The 13,911-nt window shown below is 38.3% G+C and overlaps 1 protein-coding gene across 2 annotated transcripts; it reads right to left on the reverse strand.

Annotated features, from left to right (window-relative positions):
- Positions 1-1,247: 1,247 nt before the first annotated feature.
- Positions 1,248-13,901, reverse strand: LOC124161238 (ras-related GTP-binding protein A). 2 transcript variants are annotated; one of them, XM_046537512.1, is made up of 9 exons: positions 13,833-13,901; positions 13,584-13,725; positions 13,272-13,371; positions 13,128-13,194; positions 12,815-13,037; positions 12,503-12,598; positions 12,179-12,393; positions 11,322-11,437; positions 1,248-2,139 (listed from the first exon to the last, which is right to left on the reverse strand). In XM_046537512.1, the coding sequence occupies exons 2-9, from the start codon at positions 13,593-13,595 to the stop codon at positions 2,045-2,047; spliced, it is 924 nt and encodes a 307-aa protein (XP_046393468.1). In that variant the 5' UTR covers positions 13,596-13,725; positions 13,833-13,901; the 3' UTR covers positions 1,248-2,044. The 2 variants fall into 2 exon arrangements, with proteins under 2 accessions (XP_046393468.1, XP_046393467.1); XM_046537511.1 differs by lacking the exon at positions 13,833-13,901 and having other exon boundaries at positions 13,584-13,824.
- Between the last annotated feature and the right edge of the window lie 10 nt (positions 13,902-13,911).

The following is a 13,911-nucleotide window of genomic DNA, read 5'->3' on the forward strand; positions in this document are numbered from 1 at the left end:
AGGAAAATTTGTTCATAACTTTTGTTTTGTACTAAATTTAATTTTGCTTCTAGGGGGGGCAGTAGACTTTTAAATTTTGTTAACCTAACCTCACGGTGGGGAGAAAGAAATTATAGGGATGAAGGAGAAGATGGAAAAGGAGGCAAAATTTTGATTGTGGGTGTGCAAAAGCAATTTTTTATGCTATGGAGCTATTGAATGATAGTTTTTCACCAGCATCAGTCCCAGAAAATTTGAGCAAATAATCGTTCTCGAGGCATTGGAAAAATTTTGTGCAAAAGAGAGCCAGAGCATACGTTTAGCCTAACCAAGTGAACTTCCCACATTTGTCACAGCTCACAAAAATTCAGTGCCTCTTGGAATACTAATTATACTGAAATAATTTTGTATCTCTTGAATGATTTGAAACTATACAGCCCTATTATGGCATTCAACAGATCACCTGACAATCGGTCACTTGCACCCTCTCCTTCCAATAAAAACTCTTCATACCCACCTTGGTCTGGTTTCGTGGACAGCAGCTGTGTTTGGCCATACAAAATTTATGGATGAATCAGTTCCACTGCTTTGCTGGATTCAATTTCATTTTGGTTTCTTGCATCAGACCTTGGTCTTAATCAGGTGTATACTTTCCATTAAAATTATTATTTTTACTCTGATTATCATTGGATATAAGCCATAATTATGAATTTTTCTCTTAAGATTCATACAAAAATTGCCTACAACATCAAGGGAGCCCACAAGTGATTGGATCCACAATATCACATCACCTAAGTATGCAAAGAAAATTGTGCTCTAAAATTTCCAAATTCAATTTACGCAGGATATCTTGATACAGATTTTTTTTTTGCTTCGGTTTAGATTCTTAATTTTAAGCATCAAAAACAAGTGAAACCAGGAAAAAAAGAATGGAAAAAACAAAACACTCTAGTAACATTGTCATATTTACCCCACCCTGGTTTCCTAGCTGTAAGTAATCATGACTCTATGCTGATTGTGAGAAGTAAATGTGGTTTGAAAATGATGTGAAATCTCCAAGAAAAATCTTTGAAACATTATCTCATACAGCAATTATTAGTCTGGACATTCAAGAGTTGACAAGTTCATAGGTAATTTGGCCATTCAAATCCAATTTAGGCATTATATATGGATTGCAAATCCAGGAATCATTGTTTCCTTACTTTCACTTATGTCTTACTATGTATTCAGATATGTACTCGGTGAATACTTAAAAAAAAGACACAATGTTTACAAAATAGCATTTCTCTTTATAACTTTTTATAAGATAACAACAATAATGAATTACACCACTTAAATATACATCTTATGAACTAATAACAAATAGCATCACAATTGATGAAAATTGCCATCTGATAACAAACACAAGTCGATAAAATTAGACCCCAAGTAGGCTAGGTTGGGATATAAGGTACAAAAGAATAGTAAAAATGCATGAAGATCAACTTCATTCCACTCACAGAAACATAATTACACAAACCTAAGAAAAAGTTTACTGCATATAAGTAGAGAGGGCAATTTTTTTACGTGGAAAAAAACCTGCATAGAAAAATGAATATGCAATATATGGTAAGGTAATTTATACTTATTAAAAAAAAATCTCCTCCAAATTTATCTGTGGGAAAATATCTTAGCACTGGAGATGGATTCTCGATAGCACACTGGTATAAATAAAAGTTTTTTCAAACATCCAAAAAATAGCATCAGTGGCAAACACAAATCAACAAAAATCATAACCTTATACCTAAACACAGAAATATCATCAATATGGTCAGACACAATTAAGTCTTCTGGTCTACAGTTTCTCTTCCAAATCAAAAATTTGTTCCACTTGACAATCCGACCGTTTCTGAATCCAATTTTATAACACCCAGAAATCCCGGCAAAGGTTACGTACACCTCATGTCAAATTTATCCACCGATGCAAGACAGTTGTTTGCTCGTACATATGAAGGGCTCCACCTTCATCGCCACTCGAATAATGATGGGTATCAAGCAATGGCCACTTTCATGCACGTCGCATCTGTTATCTCGCCAGTGCACTCTGCGATTGACTAGCTCTTTCTAATCTCTCAAAATGCCTCCTTGCATTACGTATGTTGATCAGCGTGGCAGCTGAGGCTGAAATTAGAGAAAAATTGAAAACTCAATTTTCACATATAAACATAACATTTAAAAAAATGAAAACCAAATGGATTGATCGTTTGAGATATGCCGAAGTTATGAGAAGAGTAGAAGTCTCTCAAAACCTTTGAGAAGAGCAGTGTAAAACAGTTTCCATATTGGGCGACAATACTTCGGCTGCTAGTAAATCATCTCCCATTCCACGTTTTTGAAAGAAATATGGGCAAAGAGCCTGCACTATGGCGGAGTAATGCAAGGATTAGCAGAGTACATTTACGCTCGACAGAGAATACTCGAGTACACTTTCCAGTACGGCAACCGAGTACACTTTCCAGGCTGCCGTAAAATGTGTTAACAGATTCGAGCAAAGCAAATTTGTATGCATATGCTCAAGCAGCTGTGGCTTAGTCTGGGGAGAGCTCTACCCTCACCTACCCAAATGAGAGCCCTGATAAATGGGTTTCGTACTCGGTCGCCATTGGTGGGCTGCCGGTTAGTCATTTCCCATTCCACGTTTTCGACGTAAAAATGGGCAAAGAGCCCACACACTGGCAGAGTAATCGGAAACCTGTGACCAGTAAGGCTACACTCAACAACAAATCGTCGAGTACAGTCAACCTAGCCTCGGCACCCGAGAAATCGTGCCTCACATTTTGCAGCTCCTCAGAATGGTTCAACTGGTAATTATAGATTTTAGCTAAGCACATTTGTAAGCAAACATCCAAGCAGCTGCCAAATCGTCCAAATCCATTCATAGTCAACAGATGAGGATCCAGAGTGGGACCTTAGAAAGGATGCAACACACCACCACCTCGATTATGTAAATGTGACAGCGACGACGGCGATAGATGACCATCACATTCTCCTATCACGTTCCGCTGTATCGTGCGATCATGTAAGCCACCGTCATCGCGTGTATCATATAGGTACGAGTGCACGAGGTTGGTATCATTGAGAAATCTGAAGAGCCAATGAAATACTTCAACACATCTCTGTCCGCGAATGCGTCGTCTGCGGAGTCTTTGAAATAACAAAGCAAATTGAAAGCAAAAAGCAAATGCAGACTAGGGAGCCTGTGACAAGTACATATATGGTCAAGATACAGTGATGCATTTGGAAAAGTACCCAAAGTCACCATAGCAAACACTGTTGAAGCTGAAGTGGAAGCTTATTTATCAGAGATGAATGCACCACCAAATTCCATCCCTGGGAAATACCGGAAGACTTGTATCTCCTACACAAAGCTGAAAGTATTATCGAAGAGGTTTCTTGCCATACCGCCATTCCCTGTGTTCAGTGAAAGACATTTAGTTCTGTTGGAAAAATATGTGAAGTAAAATGCAACAGGCTTTATCCTGACAGAGTGAAGATGCTTTGCTTTCTGAGCAAAAATTTAAAGTCTGTAAAGGGAGACTAAATTTGTGAGGCATTATTGATAATGATAAGACATTATCAATAAAAGATAGATGTTAAAGAAGATAATTTTTTTTAATTTAAACATGAGTGCTAATATTCTTAAGTAATACCTATCATGTAACAACACTTTTCAGGTATGTTCCGTTTTAGCTATTATATTTTAATTACATAGTGATGATATGAAAGATGCTTTTGTCAACTCACTCTTTCACTGAGTAATATTTTTTAAGTGGTTTTCTTGTTGCCTGGAATTAAGTGATATTTTTCTTGGAGCCTATGGCATCAGAATCGATAGAATCGGTATCGGTAGAATCAGAATCGAAATGTCAGAATCGGGATCGATAAAATTTTGGAATCGACCCATCACTAATTATATGTAAAGTATTTTAGCATGTGGATTCTACAAGATCAGTGTTTTTTATTTTGCAATCTTATTTATCAATTAATGCTTTTATTTTGCAATATTGCGCCATTATTTTGTTTAGCTAAGCTTAATTATCCGCCACTGATCTGTCGGCATAAATGCGAAAAGCAAAAGGCTGCATAGAACAGGTCAAAAGAAACAGCTACTATGAGCACCAAGGATCTATGCTGCATGGTAACACGGAGAAATGAAAAAACACTCAGGCTGTGCCTGTCAGATCCATTGCGCCCAACGCAAGGTTAAATGTTTCAATGGAAAAGAAAGATTTTCCTATGGAGGAGAAAAACCCTATGATTTTCCGTAGATACTCATTAGAGTATCTACAAAAATATGACTGAGAGAATGAGAACCAAGGGGGGTCCTTAGAATGATACAACACATGGGAGTTGGGACCAAGTACTACCAGTGATACGCCCACGCACCCACCATGAACGTTATAAGGAATAAGTTAACAGGAATAAGGGGAAGAAAACAAACAAGATCAACAATATACATAAATATATTAGTTCATTTGATTTTCCACTCGCTGTCAGCACAGAACACAGACTGACTCGTACCCCTTAGTCACCAAGTTTTTGTACATTTCTTATATCATTTTCTGTACCTAACTCTGTTTAGAAAAGAAATCACTTGTACCCCTTGGCTTCTCACCCCCACATATGATATCATCATCATCATCATTAGTCAATAATCCTGAGATTGGTGTGATGCAACCCTCCATTCCTCTCCCCTATCCACCAGCCTTTTCATAGCAACGTATTTATTTTACTTCCTTTACAACGTGTCCTATGTAACTCATTCGGGGCAGTCTCTTGCCCTTCTTCCCTTCCACCTGTCCTTTTATGATTGTTTTCATCAGCCCATCATCACCATCATCATTAGTCAACATTCCTACGATCGGTGATATATTAGATTGGGTTTCATAATGGTAAGGCAGAGGTTTCAGAACAGTGCGAAAAAATCGCACAGCTTCCCTGCTGCATTTGCAGGTTTAAGACTCAACCTAGTGCTCATGTGATACAACGTAAGATTCAAAAGACCTTGAGAAATCAGAAAGGTTAGGAAATGGAAGGCAGATATCTTGAAGGGACTAAAAGACTGGAATACCAAGAAAGGTGGGAATCAACACTTGGGAAATCTGAGATATGCAGACAGTAAATGGAGGGTGGGGTATGATAACAATGGAAATAGTGAAGGTGGCAGAGAAGTCTTAATATATGCATAGAGAGCAGAAGGATAAAAATAAATCGGGAATCACTGAGGATATGATAAAGAAGATGGAGGAGAGAAGAAGAAAATTAAAGAGCTTGGACACAAACCTAGGAGGCAGAAAGTAAAGGGAAATATGTAAATAAAAGATTATAGCAGGAAACAAAGAAAGAGAGAGAGCTTTGGAGGAAAACAAATATGAAGAAATGACAAAGTTTCAGAAGGGAGAAAAGGCAAGCATGCTGTACACCAAGGTAAAGTCACTATTGGGCAGAAAAAGAATGCAGGCCTCATCCAAAATAGACTGAAGATGAAAAAAATGATAAAAGTGAAGACGAGGTAAAGAGTAGGTGTAAGGAATGTGTGGAGGATAGTGGTAACAGGCCAGAGATACATAATGAGCATTGAGGAGTAGAGTGAAAAGTAGGAGGATAATCTTAGACTGATGATTTTAGAGACAGAAATCTAGAGAGCCCTTCACGGTATGAAGGCAAGGAAAGTGGTGGGAGTTGAAAAAATTCCATTTCGGCTTATTAAGAATTTAATGAAGACTGGGAGGAAAAGATTTTTTGAACTAGTCTGTATGATCTATGAGAAGGGGTCCTGGCCTGAAGATTTTGTGAGGACAGTACTATATTCACTTTATGTCTGCGGGTGAGCATTCGTGAGAGCCCGGACACTCTCGGATGGCTTCGCTGATAGAGGAGGGGTAGTACCGAGAGAGAGAGGAGGAGCAAACTTAATGTTGCCAAATGTACATAGCCGCCATTGTCAGCTACCGTGCTGATTGAGGCACCATTGGTGAAAGGCATACTTTGTCACATACGAGGAGAATGCATGATGTTTGGCAACACTGTTCCACTAGGAAAGTCACAATGTTAACTCGACGGAGGTCTGATAGTGACTCACTGAGGCCACGCCTACTGTTTGCTGATTGGCAAAGGCAAAGTCTCATGTCGAGAAACTTTCCCTCCCCTCGTCTCCACTTCCTTTGAACACACCAGCTCACCCACAGAGATAAAATGAACAGAGTGTAATTCCACTAAAAAGAAAGAAGAAAGCTGTCAAAACGAGGAGACTTTAAGATTATTATGAAGCCTAAAATTACAAGTGGTAGAAGTGGGACTGAAGATTATGAATAGATGGATAGAGGCGAGGGCAAATTATTATTTGGGGTGATGACTAGTTTGGTTTCAACAAAGGAAAGTCAACCCATGAAGCAATAGTGGTAATGAAGATCCTAATGGAGAGGAACCTAGAATATAACCAGGATGTCTACGCTTGTTCCATGAATTTTGAAAATGTATCCCTTAGAGTGGACTGGGAGAAGTTAATGGATCTAAAAATAGGAACAGAATGGGGAAATAGACAACTCATTTGTAATCTTTACAAAGCCAGACTCAAAAAATGAGGGTAATCAAAGAAGAATTGAGGTAGGGAAAGATTGGGTGAGGTGTGAGGCAAGGCTGTCCTCAATCCCATTGCTTTTTAATGTGTATGCTGAAGAGATGGTAAGAGAAGCATGGGATGAATTGAAAGTTTTACGTGGTTTGTGAAGAGAGTACATGGGGGGATTGCTGTTTATATCAGTGAGGTTTGTGGATGCTCAGGCATTGATCAGCCAGTTGGCAAAAGGGTAGCTTGCACTGGTAGATGTGTTAGACAAAAATGTGAGGAATTCGGCAAAAGGAACACAAGAAGATAAGTTTTGTAAAGCATCAGGAGTTGTGAATGTCAAGCTCAATGTAAAAGTAGTAGGTCTCAAATGTCAGCAGGAGGAGCAGTTCAGCTATTTGGCTGCACTTGGGAAGAAAACATACACCACAGAAAGGACATCAGGAAGAGAACTGCATTGGATAAGGATGCATTTATGAATAGGAAAGAGCTGATGAGAGGATCGTTATCTAATAGTAAAAAGACAAGGCTAATGAAGAGTCTTGTACTCTTAAATCTCTTTCACAGAATTTTCCGACCTCGCCATCAACATTTCGACAAGTAAGGCATTTCCAAAAACACGTCAATTCCTCAAAAGTAACTATGAACCCATCAGATAAGTTTACACATGGTCATACACGAACTTGAGTTTACCGTAGATTTTTTTCGATGTTAATCTCCCATCCTTTTTCAGTATTTTTTAAATACAAATAAATTAGAGCTGCATAAAAATATATGCCATTAGCTGAGGCAGTCCATAGTGAATTCTCGCTGATGAAACTCCCTGAATTGCTCTCAACCATGGATTCCAACGGTAAAGTACTGTCCTTTAATCACATGAACTTAAGGAGACTGTCAGGTTTAAGGAAAAAACAACTTACATGCACTTTTAAATAGTTTCCATGGCTATAGTAAGAGCAGAAGAATGAAAGATGATGAAAAACACATTAAAATTGCTGAAACCTGTGATAAAAATGATATTTGCACCTTTGCGGGAAAACCTCTGAATTCATGTCAAAATTCACCTTAGCATACATTCAAATTTAGCATATCCTTAGCCATACGTATAAATCTGTATGCTTTTTCCTTTTCTCACCACATTCACTCATCAACCAACACTGGCATAGAGAGTGTTAACAGATACACTATGAACAGATGTTTGGATGTCTCAATGTTCTCATTTTACATTCAAAGCAGCTGACATAAGGGTGTCCCAAAAAAACCGAAAGTTTGAAAGTTGAGGGGGCATTTCCATTTTCCTATGCGAATGTATGAAAAAAAATCCCATAAAAATTTTCAGCTCAATCGGACAATATTTGACCCTGCCGAAACGCATTCAAAGTTTGAATTTTTGAGTTTTCCAGATTTCATGCAATGTTGCCTAGCTCTAAGGGTCTTGGGGGATTTAAAATTAGAAACCTCTGTAAGAAAATGCTCTCTTATTATTATACTGTCACAATGCGGATACAAATGCACTGTGAACAACAAGCAATATGAAAAACTAGAGTTTTTGCCACTTTTTTCATGCATTTTCCTATGCCGCTTAACAACTAGTAACAGATGTTGCCTCTGAGCCTCGTCATTTGTCAATTTTTTCTTGACTAGAAAATATTTTATTAATTGAACTCCTCTCTCTGCAGTATCATTAACAACCTTAAGGTGTTGAACTATAGATAGGCCCTTCTGATAGTCTACGTCACTTTCCCATGTGCACGGATCTCGCAACAAAAATGTCGGCGAAATACTAATAATTTTGAAAAACTTCACAGAATTTTTCGATGCGAAGTCAGCGAGAGTCAGCTCACTAATAGGTCGATTAGGCGGAAGAGTAGCCCGAGGTGCGTCATCATCAGACCCCTCATTGTCTCTGATTGCTTCCGCAATGTCTCTTTTCTCGTCGTCAGAAACCATTTCATCGAAGAGGGCCATACAATTCAAGTTTTCGAAAGTTTTAATCATAGATGGTTACAAAACTTGGCCAAAGCTGCTGCGTAGTGAGGGTCTTTCTTCCGACCAAGGACTTTAAGTAGCTCAACATCCATTCTCGGAGCGCTCACTGCCACGGGACAGGTGTGCCAATGTTTCATAAATGCAATTGCAATGAAGCAACGCAATTTGAATAAATTGTCACTGTCATGTGTCGACAAACGCAATTGCTTGCCAAAAATCCACGTTTTAAAAGCGTAGAGCTCCTTGTTCATCCGCCGTGATTAGTCAGTTGGGCCTGGGGGGCGAACTACATACTTCTCTTTCTTGGGAACCACACCACCTTACCACACTATACACAACTCCAAAAGTTCTTTGTAGTCGTCTCGAGGATGGTGGTTCTAAAATAATATGTGGCATAATTTTAAATACAAATCCTGAGGATGGACCTTAAATCACGCTGAACATTCTGACATTTACCATGTACGAACCTGCATCTGAAGAATACAAAATTTGATAATGTCATCTACATTTAAAATATCCTTCAAACAGCCTCTTGTCGTCTTCATTGCTTGGAAGTAATTTCCCATCCCAGTGCACTGCTAAAGGAACTTGAGGGTGAAAGTCTTGCTTGATAAGCCTTACTGTCTCGGTCCTTTTATTCACTCTCATTCTATGTAGATGAGATTTGGAAGATACTGAATGGATTTCATCCCCTTTAAAACCCAATGCAGATGCTGTCGCATTGGCGACAGCCTGGACTATCATACACCCAGCGGCAGAGGACATCTGAGTCCGATCTAGGGAAGCAGTCACAAGGCTGTCGGACATTATACTTACTCTACGGCGCTTTCCGGACCTTGTCCGCATTTCGAATTCTGTAAAAGTAACAAAATGTTATTTCTCCTTTTCTTCCGCCATATTGGTTACCCTTCCCACACCCGGAAAAAATTACCTTGTTCCGAATCCGACGAGCTTGTCGTACTCTCCGCAGACATCTGCCGAACGAGGTCCACTTTCTCATCCAATATTTCCTTTTCTTTCTCATGCCGTTTTTTCCTTAAAAAATCCTCTTCTTGAAGTCTCTTACGGTTTTCTAAACGCTTACACCACTTTATATCAATACCCGCCATATATCCTTTTCAATCAGTTTTCATAGATATGTAAAACAACTTGTCCTCCTCCACAGTAATGTTTGAAAGGGCGTCTTTGCAGCCGATGTCAAACAGACGGTCAAGCACTTTGCTGAATTCCTCTTTTGCGGACACTGACTTCTCACTAGTTTTATTTTTGTCTTTCCCATGGGCACGGTAGTTCTCGTAAGCTGTCAGGAGCTTCTTATTGGCTGCTCAAACCTCCTGCGTAGGAATATTAGACTTTTCCCACACAACAAGTAACTCTTTGATTGCAATCCTTGCTGCATCTGCCGCTGACATTGATCCTGGAGAACAGTGTAGGTTGTAAAAGAAAACTTTGAGAACTTCACGCAGCGTTGGGAGTTTACCATTGCCGGGCAAATTTTTGGACTCATTACCCACCAACCACGCACTTGTCGCACTTAGCACAACCGGCGTACCCTTCGACTTCACGCTCATTCTGGCCACCGCCGAAACAGCCTCGACCTCGAAACACACGACAATACCTCACGTTCTCAGTCAGTGCACAACACTAAACTCCACGAGTGACTGATAGACTAAGCCGGGATACTTTTAACATAAACAGAGCGATGTTCCGAAAGCGCATAACTCGAATCTCAACGCGACACGGCGGGGCAATATGCACTCGACTAGCGCCTGGCGGCCGAAACGGCGAGCGGGACTTGTAAACACACCGAGTTGTGGCTATGAAGCTCATTTTGACTCAAGTGTTGCTGTCAACGACTATAGAGCTAGAGGAGATGGTTTGAACTTAAAATTGGTTGTTTTTTTAACACTCGAGCCTCCTGCAGGGTAGGCAACATTGCATGAAATTTGGAATACTCAAAAATTCAAACTTTGAATGCGTTTCAGCAGGGTCAAATATTGTCCGATTGAGCTGAAAATTTTTATGGGATGTTTTTTCATGCATTCGCATAGGAAAATGGAAATGCCCCCTCAACTTTCAAACTTTCGGTTTTTTTGGGACACCTTAAGCTGACATGCATGAGTCATAAAAGAATGATGCTCAGGAGCTTGTGAATCAAAGAATCAGTTCAGGATTCTACGAAATTCAAGGAAAAGAAGAGTTTCAAGGAAGAGCTCAAGACAAGAATTCAAGGAAATGAGTTGGAGAAGTCTCAGCTTAGTATTTCAAACAATGAGTGAATCAGAGCTGCATTAATCAGTAAACTGGTCGCCTGATTAAAATGCATGACATATCAAATTGGTCAGAACTCATAAAGAATGTACAAGTTCTGCCCCAGAATTAGTTAAATTTTATTATGATACCATTATATAATTAGCATTGTAAATAATAATTTGAATGCAAGTAGTGACTGGAGTGGGCTCATAAAGTAACAACTTTTGCAGACATATCTGTTGCAAAGATAAGGTTTTATTTAAGCACAACACAAAAAGAGAGTTGAAAAAAGTAAGTAAACTTTTTCTTTGAGGACATCCATTTCAGGAAAACTTCACCCAACAAGTTAAGATAGTTTGAAGTTACCAATTCAAATGCCGTAACGAAAGTCCTAAGATTATGCTTCTCGTTGAATATCACCAAGCATTTATAATTTGAAATACAGTACACTACAGGATAAAATCCAATCAATTTTAGAAAAAAGTCAACTTACGTATTGATGGGTCAGACATGATGACCATAACATAGGTGTTAGATGTGAAGACATCAATAAAAGCTGCAAAATTTGAGTTTCTAACCTCCATACTTTGGAACTGGGCAGCCAGTTTGCTAGGGACAAAAAAAAAAGAGTCATAAAATCAAACATGTAGTATTCAACCGGTCTTTTCATCAGATGATACATTTCATTGGACATTTTAATGGTATGATTAAAAGCTTATATTGCAGTATCCTTCTACTACACTCCATTCACCACAAAATATATCAGACACATTATACCCAAAGAGGTGATGATACATTTACAATGAATAGTTTGCAGCATGACATAGTGATTGCTTTATGTTTTATAAAAAAAGAAAAATCATGCCAACTTCAATTGACCAGTTTCCTAGATGACTGAAACCATCTAGTAGAGATACAGGCCCACATCCTTCCGCCTCACTGACTCAGCATATTTATGGTGTTGCATTTCCTCTATGCCAAATGATGTCACTCATTAACGAAAACAGTGGATTGAAGTTACCCTTGTGATGCTCAAAATGTTTTTATTTTCAACAGATACCCATAAATGCAACATGAAAAAAGGTGAATGATATGATAAAATGGAAAACCAGGGTCAAATTCTAACACGAGGAAATGTAAAACTTCCCAAACAAAAATGTAAGGAAATAAACTATAAACTAACCACTCACACACAAAAGCATAAGCCACATTTTTTAATTACAGTGAATAATACATAGCTAATAACTGGCTATAGCCAGGGACACTACGCTTTACAAACTGTAGGGACCATACTGTATTTATTCAGCCTTCCATGTGAAATGGGTACAACAGAACCTTGCATTTACCTACCTGCAACTAAGCTTAAATTGCTTGATTATGTTGCTGACTTTTTCAAAACGATGTACATCTCTGTGGGCAAGGCGCTGGCAGTGAGAGATTACAAGGAAAGTAGCTCGCTCAAAAAGCAGCACTTCATCGGCATCGATTATATCTGCGAACTCTTGAAGGCTTTGCTCCAATTCTTTGACATTAGGAATTAACATATACACAATTGACGACCATGCCTATCAAATGAATAGAAAAATGGAACAAGAAATATTAACAATGACACAGATCACAATTTTACAAGAGAAAATGAAGAGAATGTTGGATCAAAAACAAGATATACGATACCCTGTACAAAGTCTCATCCCAAATGGATGTTCTAAAACAGGTACATTCTAGAGGTTTGGATAGTCTTTTGAGATCTTCTTCCCGTTCTCTAAATATCTACAAAAAAAATGAAAGACCATGTTATAAATATATGAAATAATTACACAATTCCCGTGAAGCAACTGACACACAATTTAACTCCAATAACACCAAAAGTTTTTTTCAACCGAGTTTTCAATTTTCAACGGCAACTTCATGAATGACTTAGTATGTGCATTATTGTAATCCCACCGAGGATATGTCAACAACAAGAATGTTTTTAAGGAAAATTACCAAATCTCTTTGGTCCTCTTGTACAAGATCCATTTTATGAACTAGGCAGAACACTTTGGCATCAGGGGAGTTTTGGAGAATTGCCTCCAAACAGCTTTGATAGTAATGCATGTCTTTATCTAACTCACGGCTCTCCACATCGAAAACATATATTAACACTTCTACATTTCTGAAGATGTTATCCCTTTGACTAGCAAAGTAATTTTCCATGAACGCTTCTTGCCTATATAATGAGACAAAAAATTGATGATTATACGGAATAGCAAGAAGCAGGTTTAGTTATAACTAATAAAGGCACGTAAACATAACTTACCCTCCACAGTCCCATAAATTGAGAACGAGATTCCCGAGAAACCGAACATGCGAGTGTTCAACATCAACTGCAAGAAAAACAGGCATATAAATCTATATGACAGTTTTTATTCATACATATTAAAGTTCAAGAAATGATACATACTAGTTGCTCCTAATCGACGGGTATCTCTAGCAATATAATTAGCAAAAATAATGGATCTCATACTGGTCTTGCCAGACCCACTCTTGCCCATAAGAAGAACCTGAAAGAAAATAAACGCCATAACTCAGAAAAATAACAAATATAGAGATGAAGTACAATTGATTCTCTTTTAAATCAATACTAAGGAATCAAATATAGCTTGAAAAGAAAATAAATAATAATAGTCTAGTAACAAAATACACTAGACTGCTAAACATCATTCGACACTTACAAGTTTAGCTGCACCTAAAAATTAGGTCTTACTAGGCTTACCTTTTTCTTCATGATTGCAGCTTGATATTCAGACTCAATAATGAGAAAATATTAGACAACCAGGGCGTAAGTTCACCATACAAAGCACGTGAGCGTGCGTAATCTTATGATAACCACCCCCGGACCCTGCCTATGCCAACAACTGCAGGCGACAATATAAAATTTTAATGGAAGGTAGATTTGAAATATCCTGAGACTGTCATACTAAAAAGTAAAAACGTTGATTATTTATGGCATAAGGTGCATTACCTTGCTTTCCGTCAAACGTCAAAACTCAAGTATAAAATAAAAGTTTATTACGAAAAAAAGAAGAGCAAAATGCGCATTT

This window comes from Ischnura elegans, chromosome 6 (assembly GCF_921293095.1).
Source record: "Ischnura elegans chromosome 6, ioIscEleg1.1, whole genome shotgun sequence".
In the NCBI taxonomy this organism is placed as follows: domain Eukaryota; kingdom Metazoa; phylum Arthropoda; class Insecta; order Odonata; family Coenagrionidae; genus Ischnura; species Ischnura elegans.